General features: G+C 45.5%; 1 protein-coding gene across 4 annotated transcripts in view; it reads right to left on the bottom strand.

The window, feature by feature from the left end:
• MDGA2 (MAM domain containing glycosylphosphatidylinositol anchor 2) overlaps window positions 1–14,894 on the bottom strand; it is a 332,288-nt gene that overhangs the window by 141,919 nt on the left and 175,475 nt on the right. For all 4 annotated transcript variants that reach the window (XM_083839870.1, XM_083839871.1, XM_083839873.1 and 1 more), the window contains one exon: window positions 9,652–9,921. In XM_083839870.1, coding sequence (XP_083695996.1) covers window positions 9,652–9,921 — 270 coding nt within the window. The remainder of the gene's footprint in view (window positions 1–9,651; window positions 9,922–14,894) is intronic.

Below are 14,894 nucleotides of genomic sequence, written 5' to 3'. Positions count from 1 at the left end.
TTAGAGCAGAATATAACTTTTGGACAATAAGGAATACAAACCTTTACTAGCAGGCTTCAGTTATTGAAATTGCAAGCTTGTTGGACAAAACCTCTGTGTCCGGCTGGTGCTTTAAGAAGTCAATTTTCCAAAAAGCGAGGACAGTAAGATTAATGGATTTGGGGGAATAATAAGAGCAGAGAAACATTTAAGTCCAAACTCAGAGTTGAATAAAGAAGAATTGTACAATATGGTTAAAATGCCACAATTTTAAAACCAAAAACGGGGGTTACCTTGGGTAAAGCCATTCTTTGGTCATCCAAACAAAGAAAACACCACAGAATGGCTTAGGTTAGAAGGGACCTCTGGGTCCAATCCTCCAGCTCTATCAGGGACACCCAGAGCAGGTTGCCCAGGACCACATCCAAGTGGTTTCTGAAATTCTGGCAGGGAGAGTCCACAATCTACAATCTAACAGACCTAAGATTTAACAAACCAGAAACGGGGGCAGTAATGAACAATTCATGGCTCTTCCAGTGCCCCTCTACACCACAAAGGGGCAAAGGACACTGAAAAAGCCAGAACCGTTTAACAGTCTGAAGCTGTACGAAGTTGTGCAGTGGAGTCTCACCACCTCATAAGAAACAAACTCTGTCTCAGAAGATATGGGATCCTCAGCCACAGCTGTGTTTCTACAAACCACCTCACTGCCAAGTGGAGAAAATAGATGCAATTAAGAAAGGTTAAAATATATGGTTAAAGGCTCGTATAACTGCTGACGACTAAATATAATGGATGAGGAAGAGAAAAGCTGCAGTTCCTCACTGTCACTGTGCGCTGAGCACTTCTAATTAGACAGCACCCCGGCAGCAAATTGAGCTGCTCAAGCAGCAGCCTTTGGTGGCTGAGCTTTTCCCTCCGGATATGCTCAGGTTTCCACAAGCCCTTCTGTTTCCTCTTTCCACTCTTCACCTCTGATTTCTTGTGCTATTCTGACATTCAGCTACCGCAATGCCAGCGTTGCCTTTAAAAAAAATAAAGCATAATTGTGCGGCAACAGACACCTCTTTCCATCCAGCTTTTTGTCTCTGGGAGATCTTGAACACTGTCCTGCACCGCCGCCCACAAAGAGCCATCCTCTCCCCAGGGTCTTTAAGCTGAGTCTCAGATAACTCATGGCAGACATGGCCTGGTCTTGCACCACAGGGACCAAATCAGTGCTCGTTTCAGTGACTCGCAGAAAGAAAGGTCACTCCTCCTGGTCAGTCTTGAGAGCAAAGCTAACAAAAACAACTGCTTGCCCCAGGAAAAAAGATAAAGGAAAAAATTTTATATATATATATATATATATGGTATAAATCTACCAACACTGGCTTTGTCTTCTGCCAGTTCACAGGACCTAGAAACTCTTAGATCGACAACTGTCTCTCTAACCATGGGCTCCACCCGTTGCCTCCTAAAGAGATTCCAAACTGGCTGAAAGGAAGGGGGATGGGGCAGATCCTTCAGCATTTTCTGCACAGCACCAGCCTGCAGCTTTTTTAGAAATAAAATACTCAAAGTCTTGCCAGCTTCCCTCCACAGCAATTGCATCTATTTTGTACTCCATTATTCATATTCAGTCTTGGCTGGCGGGGGACCGTCGGGTCTGCCAAGGTCAGCATCACACTGGTGGTTGAGTTTTCCTCTAGCAGGGAAAACTCCCTTACCTTCATGGTTCATCCGTACAGCCCCACAACTGCTGGGTCCATATCTCAGCAAGATATGGAAACTTCCTGATTCTGAAAGAAGGCCTGTACATTTCACTCAAAATTAAAAAAAAAAAAAAAAAATCAGTCTAACATCAAATAAAATCGCTCATAAGCTCTGCAGAGAGCTAGCCTCACCTGCGTTAGCTGCAAGGAGTGCTGTTTGATGTTTTCACACAGGAGAACTCTCCCCAGGTGAAGCCATTCCTGCTGAGCGAGCAGGCAGGGGCACCTTGTTTGGGCCATAAGGAGAACTTTAAAAAATAGCGTGAGCACAGAAAAGAGCTTTTACAGGGTATGCAACAATGCTGACCTCTCTTCTCAAAATTCAAATTTCTTAAATAAGGTATTTCAGACTCTGCAAGATAATTTTGGCCAAATTATGCTGCCTGAATGTTCCCTATATTTATCTTCCTATACTAAGAAAGACTGAAGTACAGTTCTGTTAAAAAAAAAAAAAAAAAGACACATTCTCAGCATTTTACCAACACCTTATTTTTCCTCTGTCAACACGGCTTTAACTTAAATTTTTTTTAAAACTTTAACTTTCAGGAGCTATCAGAACAATTAAGTTGTCAAGCATCTTCTACTAGAGCATCTCCAAACTTTTTAATATCAAGCAATTATTTGGCTCTTACAAGACCAGATGCATTCACATTTCCAATTTAAATGCAAATACAATGGAGAGATTTCAGGTTTTGTCTCTATTTTTATAAATGCTTTTAATTTTTAAAAGAAAAGGATTTATTATTTTGGAGATGCCATGTCTTTTTTTACCTGTGTTCCAGTTACTAGCTTCTGTTTCTTTTACTGCTTTTCCTTTTTGAAGCAAGAGGAGGTGTAGACCAAAGCTGTACAGGTCCCCAGAGATATTCAGGTGAGGAGGCAGCTCAGGAGGTCTCTAGTCCATCCTCCTGCTCGAAGCACGGCTCAGATGGATGGATGAGCTCAGAGCTGGAAGGTCTCCGAGGATGGGGGCAGCAAAAACTCCTGGCCCCTGGGAGCTGCCCCAGAGGTGTCACACCATTACAGAGCCGATTGATAACGTGGTGACAAACTGGCAGCTGGCGTTCGGGAGGGTTTGAAACCCCAAGCAGAAGAAAGCGAAACAAACCAAGAGCATTCCTATGACATGGTGTTACAGCCTGCCAAGGCACAGCCGCGTGCCGTCACAGCCCGACCTGTGCGCTCAGGGCTATCCTGTCCCGCAGACCGCCCACCTCGCAGGCAAACTGCAACTTTGCAAGTCTCATCGCAGGCCAGGGAAGAATTGGGATATAAATTAAACAATTCAGAGAAGCTGACACAATCCCCAGTGGGCTGTGCACTTGCCAAACAAATTATAAATCCTCTGAACGTTACAGCTGGGCGTTTTCCAGGGCCAATGCCTTTATAAAGTTTAGTTCTTGTGCCAAAGCTGTCAAAAAATGAAATAAAAAATAATAAAAAAAAAAGCCTTGCTGAGCCTTCCTGGATGCCAAAAAGCAATCCATTGCAAATCTTCACTCTTCTCTCTGCTCACACTGCAAATGAAACCCAGCCCGCAGTACTTGCCTTTCCTGCAAACCCAGAGCAAAGCCCAGGTTCCAAGGTTTCGGCACTGCCTTGTCCCCATCACCGAGAGCTTTATTCTACCGAAGGGCTTCATGACAGCCTGGATTTGTTCCAAGGCGGGATGCATTTCCCATCAACGCTTCCCTTTTATTTCACTGTTCAATGCCCAAAAAAATGAATCAGGATCCTATAGAACTTTCCAAAATTATTTGTCAGAGACCTACCAGCCTCATTCACAGTTGTCTGATGCGATACAAGCAAGTACATTAAAACGCATTTCAAGGTCATCAAAAAGTCAGATTGAAGAAAAAAAATGTGCCTTTTTTTTTTTCTCTCTTTTCCTTCAGGATGAGACAAAATTTTGAAAAACTCACTTATTTCTGTCAAAACAAAATGCTGATTTTGTTAAGACTACACAGACCTCATCATGTATTAATCAGCCAAGGTCTAATACAATATTAAACTACAACACCACACCCACGCACAAGAAATTACTGTGTATCAGCAGTCCATATTTACTAGCCAAGAGACAGTGAGGATAACTCTTTTCCCTTGCTCTCTACTGAAGAAAGAACACGGGCACCTGGAGCAGCCCCACTGCCAGGGCCAGAAGGAGAGAGACCAAACGAATGTCACTCTATCACTCTTGTACCTTCATAGAAAAGTGGTGCCTGACAGGCAGCACAGGATGTGGCAGAGCAGCAAACTTATTTAAAAATAAGATTTCTGCACACAAAAACTCCGAGAAGTCCTAATGAAAGGGCAGAAGAATCAATAAACCATCTACATTTTTATATGGAACCGTTTTATGAACTCGTCCACAATACGGCCCAGCCTGGGAGAGAGCACATATGCCTGAGAGTACTATTGCAGATAATAAAAATAAATGGACTTATTAAACTCTGAAGCCTGACTTTTTCACACATTCATTCTCAGAGCTGTAAACTTTTAGGATAGCGCACCAGTAACTTATGACTGTAGCAACACGCGGGATGTGCCACGAGATCGGGTTTTCTAGGCTAAAATCTTGTCTGACTCCAACCCCAGCCACAGGGCACACCTCTTGGTTGAAGAATCAGAATTGGCTGGCAGTGTTTTGTTGTAGTAAATGGGGCGATACCCGGCTGGGGGATGGTCACCAGCGGTGTCCCCCGGGGCCCAGTTCTAGGCCAGTTGTGTTTAACGACGTTATCCACGATCTGGATGCAGGAGAGGAGTGCATCCTCACAAGCCTGCCGGTGATACCAACCCGGGAGGTGCTGCTGACTCCCCGGAGGGACAGAGGCTGGGGACACCTGGGTTGTCCAGCCTGGAGAAGAGGAGGCCCAGGGGCCACCTCCTTGCTCTCTGCAGCTCCCTGGGGAGGGGAAGCAGTCAGGGACGTGAGGGAATGGCACAGAGCTGCACCAGGGGAGGTTCGGACTGGGCATAAGGAAACATTTCTTTACCGTGGGGATGGTCAGACACTGGCACAGGCTTCCTAGCGAGGTGGTTGGTGCCCCAGGGCTGCCAGTGTTCAGGAGGCATTTGGACAGCGCCCTGTTAATATGCTTTAATATGCCCTCATTAATATGTTTATATGCACTGCCAAGACCCAAATCCCACCTTTTGCATAAAACCTGTGAGCAATAGCTCTGTTCTGGCACTGGGCACCAGCCCAGGGGGAGCCCTGCTCCCATTTCTGTTATTAACGGCACCTGAGGATCTCCCAGGGGTGACAGCAAAGGTGCTGATGTATAACCGCGCAGACGTCATTTTAGACTTTATGTCACGCAATTGCTCTAAGCCAAGAAGGGAAAATCCAAAGAAAAAACTCTGGGATAAACAGAGCTGTGGTGGGCAAACAGAAGAGAAACCAGAAGTACAAGAATAGACATCGGAAATACCAGATTTCAGTGCACATTTTTCTGCTAAATCTAATAGAAAAGCAAGGAAAATATCATTTATTTCACAATCTGGGTCTTTTTTTTTTTTTCAAGACATAATGAGATAGGTACTTCCAGCAATCTCAGCCTTAAATTGTATTTCTCCAGAGTGCTTTTTGTTCAGCAAAAGCTTTTCTGTTAATGTAGAGCATAGGTCACTTAAAATTATTATTTTATATTTAAACTGACAGGGAATCCCACCCCTTTGAAAAATTAACTCTAGACATTATGTTTCCACTTCACAGAAAGGAAAAGTCACAGAGTCAGAGTCAACTGGCATTAAAATAAGTTGCAGTTGCAGCGGAAGAGACAAAGGAGTCTCTTTAAAGAAGGTAAAGGAAGAACTTGCTGAGGAGGCAACAAATTTGAGCTTGTGCACATTGACACCCTTCCAAATAATATCAGTGCTGCATATCTGAAGACCTGTAAGACATCTCTCTGCTTCTACTTGATGCATAGGTGTCCTTCAAAGATGCTACCCAGCATTTTTGCTCTCTTCCTGGATGGAGGAGCCACCTTACAACCTTTGTTAGCAAAAGCCTTTAGTTCTTCAGTACCATACTGGTACTTACAGAGAGATTTTATTTTTTTTTTTCATTTTCCCCTTCACAGTGCCTTTGGAATATTTTTTCTTCCATGTTCTCGTAATTTTGAGTACTGATTCAAGTCATGTTGAAGCTGTACGATTTTCCAAAAGCCGTTGGCATATGATTATCTTGATTCCTGCCTCTTTTGACATTTTCAGTTGTCACCCAAAAACTGAATGGTATTGTGACAATCGTGGTTTTATGCACTGTCTTAAAGATTATGAGGTCAATATTACCTTTTCTCTACTCTAATGCCTTGTGATATCTTCTTCAAATATGCAGTGAAGAATAGAATAGAATTTCTACGATCCTAAGAGAAATTTTTGAAGAAGTGAAATACCTCCAAAAGCAAAGTCTTTTTCTCGCTTGAGTGGGAGGAGTCAAGATCCCCTTAGAGCTTCCTCTGCTTTGTAATGGTTTTGTCTAGAAATATGGTAAAGGAAGCTGTTCTATTCATCAGTCTGAGAGCAGGAAGTGAAGATGCCACTGAGGAGAATACCCACCAACACTCAAATGCTAGCAGACTTGCAATCGCCTAAAGAACCCATTAATCTAAAGGAAATACTGAGAAACTTCCATAATTAGAATTGGTGAGCAGCCAGCTCTGCTGAAATGAGGTAGTATTTCTTCCTTCTCTGTTTTGACCCGGACACCTTGACAGATGACAACGTATTTGATGGAATGGAGTATTCTGCAATAACTTTGGGTAGAGTTAAACTGATAATGGCATTCTTCAAAATGGCTGTGTTTTGCGGACTTTCTCACTAGATGGGGACTTCACCAGGTAAACAACACGTGGCCTCACTGCAGAGGCAGCTGTGCCAGCTGGAAAAGCCCCATGCACCACGTCGTTTATCTGCCTCTGGTGAGCTCCCGCTCAAAGCAAACAGAGGAAATGGAAGACATTACATTAAATCTATGCCTCTTAAGAAATGACATGATGGTACTCCACACATTGCTCTTCATCTCAGCAAGACTTTTGCTAACGTTATCTGATGGGTGGAAGAGAAAGGCACTGACCCAATGGCTCAGCAGAATGGTGACAAAGGAAGCCAACTGTGGCTCACAACTTGCTTAAGAAAGCGGTACCTATAAAGTACCTCACTTCATCTGCAAGTGGTACTTTGACTGCCTGAGCAGGTGGCGAACGAGGGAGCCTCTTCCCCAGCAGATGTGTGCAATGCCTGGTGTTTTGCAAGGGACCTGCGTTCACGTGAACCAACGAGCAAGCATGCAACGTGTTTTTGTTGGAAGGACTTACAGTTCCTTGTAAGATATACAGGCAAAAAGAGGAAAAAAACAACATCCAAAGATGTCTATGACTAAATGGGTTCCTTGCTGCAATGGCAGCTTTGGTCTATTTTACTTTCAGAACATCTTCCATGCCAATGCTCACTGGAAGAAGAGAAAAATGAATAACAGCCAAAGAGATCACACATTAAATGCTTATGCATATTAAGAGGGTGCAAATTAATACCACTAGTGGCACCTGCTATCCCACTGCTGCTGGAGCAGTGCATGGCAGTCACCGGAGCCAGTTATTCGCACCCTGGACACTTATGTATTTATGTTTATTTCTTTCTGAAGGATTCTCTCTGATTTTAGATTTCTTTTATTAAATGTATGATAGTCATATGGCATCATTCATAATGGATTCAAAGAAAAGCGTGATGGGTATTTACGAATTTGGGCAGTCAGCCACAAAGACAAGAAAATGCCCAGAAAAAAAAAAAAAAATCAAGAGCTGCTGAAAGATAAGGTAGCATCAATGGGATGAAGCACACACAATAAAGGCATGTTTGGATAAATGCACAGTGAAATTTAGTAAGTTTTAAGGGGAACAAATTAATCCAAGCCCTGATGGCACTTTTTACAATTTTACATTCCTATCTGTGTAAGATTAGGGGATTATTGTCTAGTCCTGGGATCGGTAGTCCAACCTGAGAGAAGCTGCAAACTCCAATTACCAACTGCTTCTCCTGCAAGGCTTAGTTGCCATTTCAACTAAATACTCTTTTCTCCTCAGCTGCTGTGTGAAAATCCTGATAAACAGCAACAAAAAAAGAGATGAAAGAGAGAGAAGCAATGAGCTGCGGGCAAAATGCTAAGAAACATATACACAAAGTAAAATCCAAACTTGGGTGCAAATTTCTCTCACATTTCACTGCTAAACTCCGCATCCCTTTTAGTAAAAATAAATCAACTAAGGCCAGAGTAAAAAGATTTTTTAAAGACAATTCTTCCCCTTTAACAGAAATAATAGTGAAGGGGAAAAATCACAGCATGCAGCCATGTACCGGGGGGCTGCACTTCACTGATTTGATGGGGTGATGTTCCTTGTGGTGGTTGCTTCTCAGAATTAACAGCCACACAGAAGAGAAGAAAAAAAAGAATCTTCCTCAAATGTTTTAATGATATTTTGTTCAACATCTTGCAGCTCCTAGGCATCTCATAGGCATGGGCTTCTATAAATAAAAATGTGAGGGCATATCATTATTATGCTATGACTCATGGAATTTGTATCTGCAGGGAGCTAGGGACTTGGCTTTTCCTCTGGGCTCTCTGGTGCTGTCTGCTGGGTCAATTAAAATACTCAGATTTTCTTTCACACAAAGCCTTTCCTCTCCCTTCGCTTATTCTGAGCGTGTGTTTCACTCACATCTTCCCATCACAACCTCATCACCGTTGTAAATCACAGCAAATTAATGTTGATGCTGTGTTCTTGAAACAACACTGCTTTTGCCTCTTGACAACAAAACCCCTAAGCCAAATGTCAAAAATTCAAATGGAAATACAATATTACAAATAAATCTGTGGACTTCTGATAAACTCCTGCAGACCTAAGCTGATGTGATGCTCTCTCCCTGACCCCCAGAACAGAAATAGCTTCTAATTCACCGTCCTGCTGAAGAGCATAATACGTTGGGCAATAAGAACTGAACAGGGGTTATGGCTCTCATAAAACATTCACACCACTGGCTCCTTATACAGCAGTTTCTCCTGAGTATGATTAATCACATGGTATTATTTAAAGTTCCTATAGCGTGGGAGTTTATGTTTCAGTAGCATTCATAGATTAGATTATAGAAAATTAGTTTCAGATGAACTGTTTGCTTCAGGTAGATTAATCCACTCGGATGATGCCTACCAGCCAAGTGAACTCCGCCTTCAAACCAACTGGCCATGTTCCTGGGGTTACCCAGAAAGTGGTAAACAAGTGGGGAGAGTTTCTTTCCACCTGGCAGTAATTGCTCTGAAAGCACTCTTCTCTTACTTTTATCTAAGACAGACACTTAGCCTGCTATTTAGCATAATTAAAGCATAGATACTAATCTAAAGCTCCTACCCAGGGAGCTGTCGTCTGATGGCAGCAGATTCACAGCATGCACAACAGCCTTAATTTCAGTAACATGCTCAGCTGACGGGAAGGAAGAAAAGGATGAGGTAGGAAATGATGTCTCCAGGACCCATTAAAGGGAAGCTCTGCCACAGCCCCTGCTCTCAGGGCTCTGCTAAAAGTGTGTGTGCAGAGGAAGGGCAAGCCTTCCCACTCACGGGCAACGACACGGTGTCCTTTGGCAAGCATTTGTCCCTGATTTGAGTGAGAGCTGCTGCATCTGCATGGTACAAAGAGGCACCACTTCACCCCAGGCACAGCCCCAAGTAGGGGGCTGGAACCCAGCACAAGAGCCAGTGGCTACCTGAAGCCAGCACCAATTCACTTCATGCATTACTAGAACTGACCAGAAATACGTCTGGAAATGTATGATGCCACTATGTGAATGCAGCCATCCCATCAGATTAGGGTTCAATTTATCCCCCCAACGTAAAGGCTGCTAGTTTGCCAGCTCAGCTTACCTCTTACAATGATGTTGGTGGACTTTTTTGCAGGGTTTCCAACATTGTTATTGGCGACACAACTGTATGTGCCAGCATCTTCCGATGTGATGGCAGGTATCGTCAGCGTGCCGCCGTTGAGGACCGTCTTCTCGGGCAGGACGCCGGCAGACCTCACCCACGTCAGGCTGGGGGCTGGCTCCCCTCCTGTTGTCACACAGACCAAGGTGATCGCCTCCCCAGGGTTCACCACTATCGGGTCGTCCACAAGAAGCTTAATTGAAGGGGATGCTGCAAAACACAAGAGGAAAAGGAAGGTGGAGTGGGGCAATACCTATGCCATTGCTCAGTCCGGCCGAGCACACTCAAGTCAAGTAAGATCAGCAAAGGCTTCAGCTGCAGCGCTCCTAGGAGGACCACGCATCCTCCGAGAAGGCTGCTCCCCGTCCTCCTGCTCCACCTGGCTCCACGCGTCCCCTGCTCCGCACCCTGCTCAGGCACCTGCTTGTCCCTCGCTGTCAAACAGCGGGCGAGGATTTACGTGCAGACAGCCCCGCGGCCGTGCTCGGGAAGTAATGTATAATGCATGGGACAGGTGCCAGCACGCTGGATTTTCAACCCTGGAAGAAAAGCATTAGTAACAATCTTCTTTGGCACAGAAACCACGTTGTTCTCTTCAAGTCAGATCCTCTCCATTGAAAACCAGCCCTCTTAATCCGCCCGCCTCCCCGATGAACTCCCCGGGACCTGGCAGCGAACTGAGAGGAATTTGTAGAGTTTGAGTCCCGTCTGCCGAGGCAGGGGTCACCCCGTGGGACACCCCCGGCACGCTTGGAAGCAGGAGAACACAGCTCGAACCCTTTTATCCTGCTTGGGCTGTGCGCCCGGCAGCCCCAGCCCCAGCAGACAGCACGGCCCTGGCTCCATCCCCTCCCTCGCTGGCAGGTGGGAGAGGTGCAGGCTAATTAGGCCCCCGCTAATTGCCACGCAGTGGGCAGGGGGCCGAGGGCCTTTGGGCAGCACCACCACCGCGCCAGCTGAACTACACCACAGCACGGGCTAATGGCAAGATGCTGCTGCTCTCAGAAGGGAGGAGCTGGTGATTAAATTTAATTCTCTCTCCTTGCCTCTTCTTTTCCGTGAAATACCTGCACACCACATACAGGGAGCAACAGAAATGCTCAGTAGGAAGCGACATGGCAGGGCACTCCATTTTAGATGCTGAGCTGCAATTTCTATGGAGGGATCCACCCTTACCGGATTAGGACTTTGCTGGAAGGAATACTCCAAGCTGCATAAAGGATGAGCCAAAGCCTACACCCACATTGCTAGCACAGAAAAACAGCAGCGCTAGGCAAACGTGTGCGTAAAGGTGAAGGATGGAAATTTCGCGTAAAATCTAGGGAAAGAAAACCAGAAAAGGTGACAATAAAAATAAAAAGAAATAAAAATATTACATCTGGAAATGACATATCATGATCACTGTTACTATAGAGATATTTCTGTGTGCTCTGCTTTATATGTGAATCTTATTTTGATATTAAAAGCATATAATAATCACTAAAGGCAAGTACAAGTCGATTACAAAATAAGAGTTTTCTTTACTGGGCACTCGCCCAGGAGGAGCTGGCTCTCTGCATTCACAAGCGGCAGCACACGAAGGGGAAGCACTTCTTTCTTTTACACCCACCCCCGGCAGAGCGGGAACGGGCCATGCCCCAGCCAGGGAAACACTTCAGGAGAGCAGGAGCACAGAGGTCCACGGGCAAAGCCTCCTCCTCCAGCTCCTCCAGGCTCAAGATCCCACGGCCACTTTCCAGTGTCAATTACTGGGCTCGTGTAACCGACATAAAGGCAACAAGGCTGGGTGCTTGGCTAAAAACATGGTCAGCAAACAAGCAGCACCGGCCACTAACTGTGTAGGTGTCCGAGTGTGAGCCCCCGACCTCAATCTCTGCCATCGGCTGATGCATCCGCCAGCTGATGGACTCCTCTTCGGGGATTAGAGATATGAGACTGGGCGGCACGTCCTATGCCATGCTGTAGCAGTATTTGTTCAGGAGAAAGTGGCGGAGGCAGGGATCCAGGCACCCGGTGTGCAGCTCGAGCCGAGCTCAGACCTGCAGGGTCGTCACCCAACGTGGGGCTTGGGTAGAGCTCAGCTGGCCCCTCTTGCTCCTTCCCTCCCCACCCTGGTAAATGACTTTTCTTTAACAACTCTGGCAAGAAGCTGTTCTCTGCTCTCACTGAACATCCAGCCATGAGACGGGGAACAAGAGAACCACAAATAACGCTTCAAAACTTCGAACAAAAGATGAAAGCTCCAACAATGTCAACCCAACCTGGTGCTGCTGTTTACCATAATAGCCTCATAAGCCTCCAGATGAAAGGGGGCCCTTTGCCATCCTTCAGGTAGAGAGACAAAGATAGCAGCTGATGTTGATAAAAATGCTGTGATACATCCCTTTCATCACAGCACTCAAAACAGTAAGTACATGAAAATTATGGTTTGCATACAGCAATTTCTCCTTGCTTACACCACACATTTCACTTAACTACAACCTACCCCACCAGGCAAACACAAACAAAAATCCAGCAACACGTTCAACAACTACCATGAAAAGCCTGCTTTAAAGCAGAGAATATTAAATAATTCAGAAGAGATACTAAGGGTTCCTGCAAATGAAACTCACTGTAGCATATAAAGGGTCAAATGTCTATTGCAAAGAGAATATGAAACCACAGGAACAATGATCTATTATTTTGATATTTCCTCGCTTGAAGTCCTACAGACAATCAGCACTTTATGGCAGCGTACCAACAACACAGAACCTCTTATTTTCAGCTTTGCGGTGCAGCAGTGACAGAATTTGGTCTGGCTGAATGTCACACGCATGCTACCAGACTCCGGCTGGGGGATGGAGAGGCTGCAAGGCTCCTGGAGGTCCCTTGGACTGTGTCCCTCCGTGCTGAGCGCTGCTGCCAGCCCAACGCTTCCCATTTCCAAGAGCTCATTTCTGCTCTCGGTGCAGCGAACACTGACCTTTCCTCCTTCAGCCAGGGACGGGCAGGGGTGGGAGTCAACGTGCAGCTGCTTTTGTGCCAAACGTGGATGCGGAAAAGAACAGGGCTAAAGCACTGGTTTAGTCACCCACTGGATGACCTGTATTAATAAACTTGGGTTAATTAACAGCATGTAGGCTTTCTGCAGGTCTGCTTCGCTGGGTAGCTCTGCTGCATTACTCCACCCAGAAATGTTTCCCCTCCCAGACCACAGGAACGCCTCCACCTGCTCCCACAGGATGCTGCAGCGACACAGCCGCAAGCAGCTGCCCCTTCCCACAGAGGGGCAATGCAGAGCTGGGGCACTGACAGCAGCGGTGAAGGCACAGAAAAAAACAAAACAAACAAACAAACATGTAACAGGAGGGACAGTAAGCCCTGAACTGGGCTGCGTAGGGTTGCCACCGCATCCCTCTCCCCCAGATTTCCCAAGCAAATATCTGTTAGACCAAAGGTTTAGGATCAGCTCAGCTTTGGGCTGGGGAAATGGAGCTCGCTGCCCGGTGGGATCTCTCCCTGTTCTAGTTTCATGACAGAAAGAAGTACTGCCAAAAGACAATCCCGGGCTTCTGCAAACCCTCTCAGATCCTTGCACACTTCAGGAGACTGAAATTTTGGCATAACCCTCTCTCTAAAATGTTTTTTTTTGTCTCATTTATTGGTAAATTCTGGGGGCTAAACACGCATACAGCACAAAACAGAACTGTTTAATTCATTGCCATGCTACATTTTCAGTCCAACGTGATTAAAAAATAGAGCAGGCATTTATAAAGATGACAAGATGATCCAGAGCAATTATAATAGTTGATGATTATACCAAAATATTGTTGAAGGACTATTAAAACTCACGCTTCAGGGCTTTTTTTTTTTTTTTTTGGTCAAGCAGGAGGACAGACTATCACATATCTGTCTGCTGCACTGCTTTTATACACTCTTCTGAAATGTCTCTCAGCGGCTCTCATTAGGGACAGAATGAGATGTGATCCTAGTGGGCTCTGCACGTGGTTATGCACCCTGTGCGCTTGTAAAGCATCTCGCATGACTGAACCCAGCCAGGAGAGCCACGGTGCAGCCCCAGCCCAAACCCAAACTGCGATATTTGTTTAGATAGCAGGAAATCATGCAACTGAGTCAGAAGGAAGAGGAGATAAAGACTTCTCCAAGAGATCTGACTCACATTAAAATGACACGATTGAAAAAGCCGCTATGTGCAGCTCCTGGCACAAGTCTGAAAGATGCCGGAGCTGTGTTTGCTCTCGGTGCTGCTTTGGGGAGTTTCGCTTCAGCCTCCAGCGCACAAGTGGTTTCACCCAGCGGCAGCCACACCATCTGTGGCAGCAGAAATACGAGGGTGAGCCACGCTCCCTTCCACTTCTACAGACCGCCCTGCTTTCCTGACACAAGGCTGGAGCCCGTACTGACATCATGCCTGTTCAGTTTTAGATAGGCACAAAGAGATAAGCGTTGAGGCTGGTGGAGACCCTCACCTCCTCACTAAAAAGCTTCCACACGGTCTCAGCTGGGATCATTTGAAGAGAAGCATATTGCCATGCCAGTAAGCCAGCGATTTATGCCTCCAATCTTCATTTTATTATTCAAGTTTTGCAAAAAGTTAGTTTCACCAAGCAGGCTACTTGGCTGCTTGCCACATTTACACAGGGCTCTTCTTACATGAAAGGCACTTTCAGATCGAAGTGCTTCAAAGCCCCCAGAACCCAGCAGGTAGATGTGCAATCAAAAGGAAAGATGCCTGACTACACCAGCCACAAGTTCCCTCTGCGAAGCAGCTGCCTCCTGCCTTAGGAATAAGTTCCTCATTTTCTGCTTAAATCTTGATGAGATCCCTCAAAACTCCATTAGAAGGTTTAATTTAGGGATGTATTTTATTATTTTCCACTGCTGTATGACTGAATTTGGTTAATCATGCATTATGCCATTTATTTACTACTTTTATCCTCATTCTTGCTCATCTTTCCAAACTGTCTGAAATTTTTCTTCTCCTTCTTCCTAGCCCCAGAGCTCCATCCCTTCATACCACAAAATCACGTTTGGGTCATGGAGATATGCTGACACACAGATCAGGGCTGATGTCCTCAGTTTTGTGTAATTAAGCAATATCCAGCACTGGTTTGGAAGTTCAGCATTGGGGCCAACACAACTGTCCAATACCAAAACCGGCGGAGACACCGACGGTGCTCACG

Source organism: Anser anser, assembly GCF_964211835.1.
Source record: "Anser anser genome assembly, chromosome: 5".
NCBI lineage: Eukaryota > Metazoa > Chordata > Aves > Anseriformes > Anatidae > Anser > Anser anser.
Note: the sequence above shows the minus strand (reverse complement) of the source record. Positions and strands in the feature narration are given on the sequence as shown.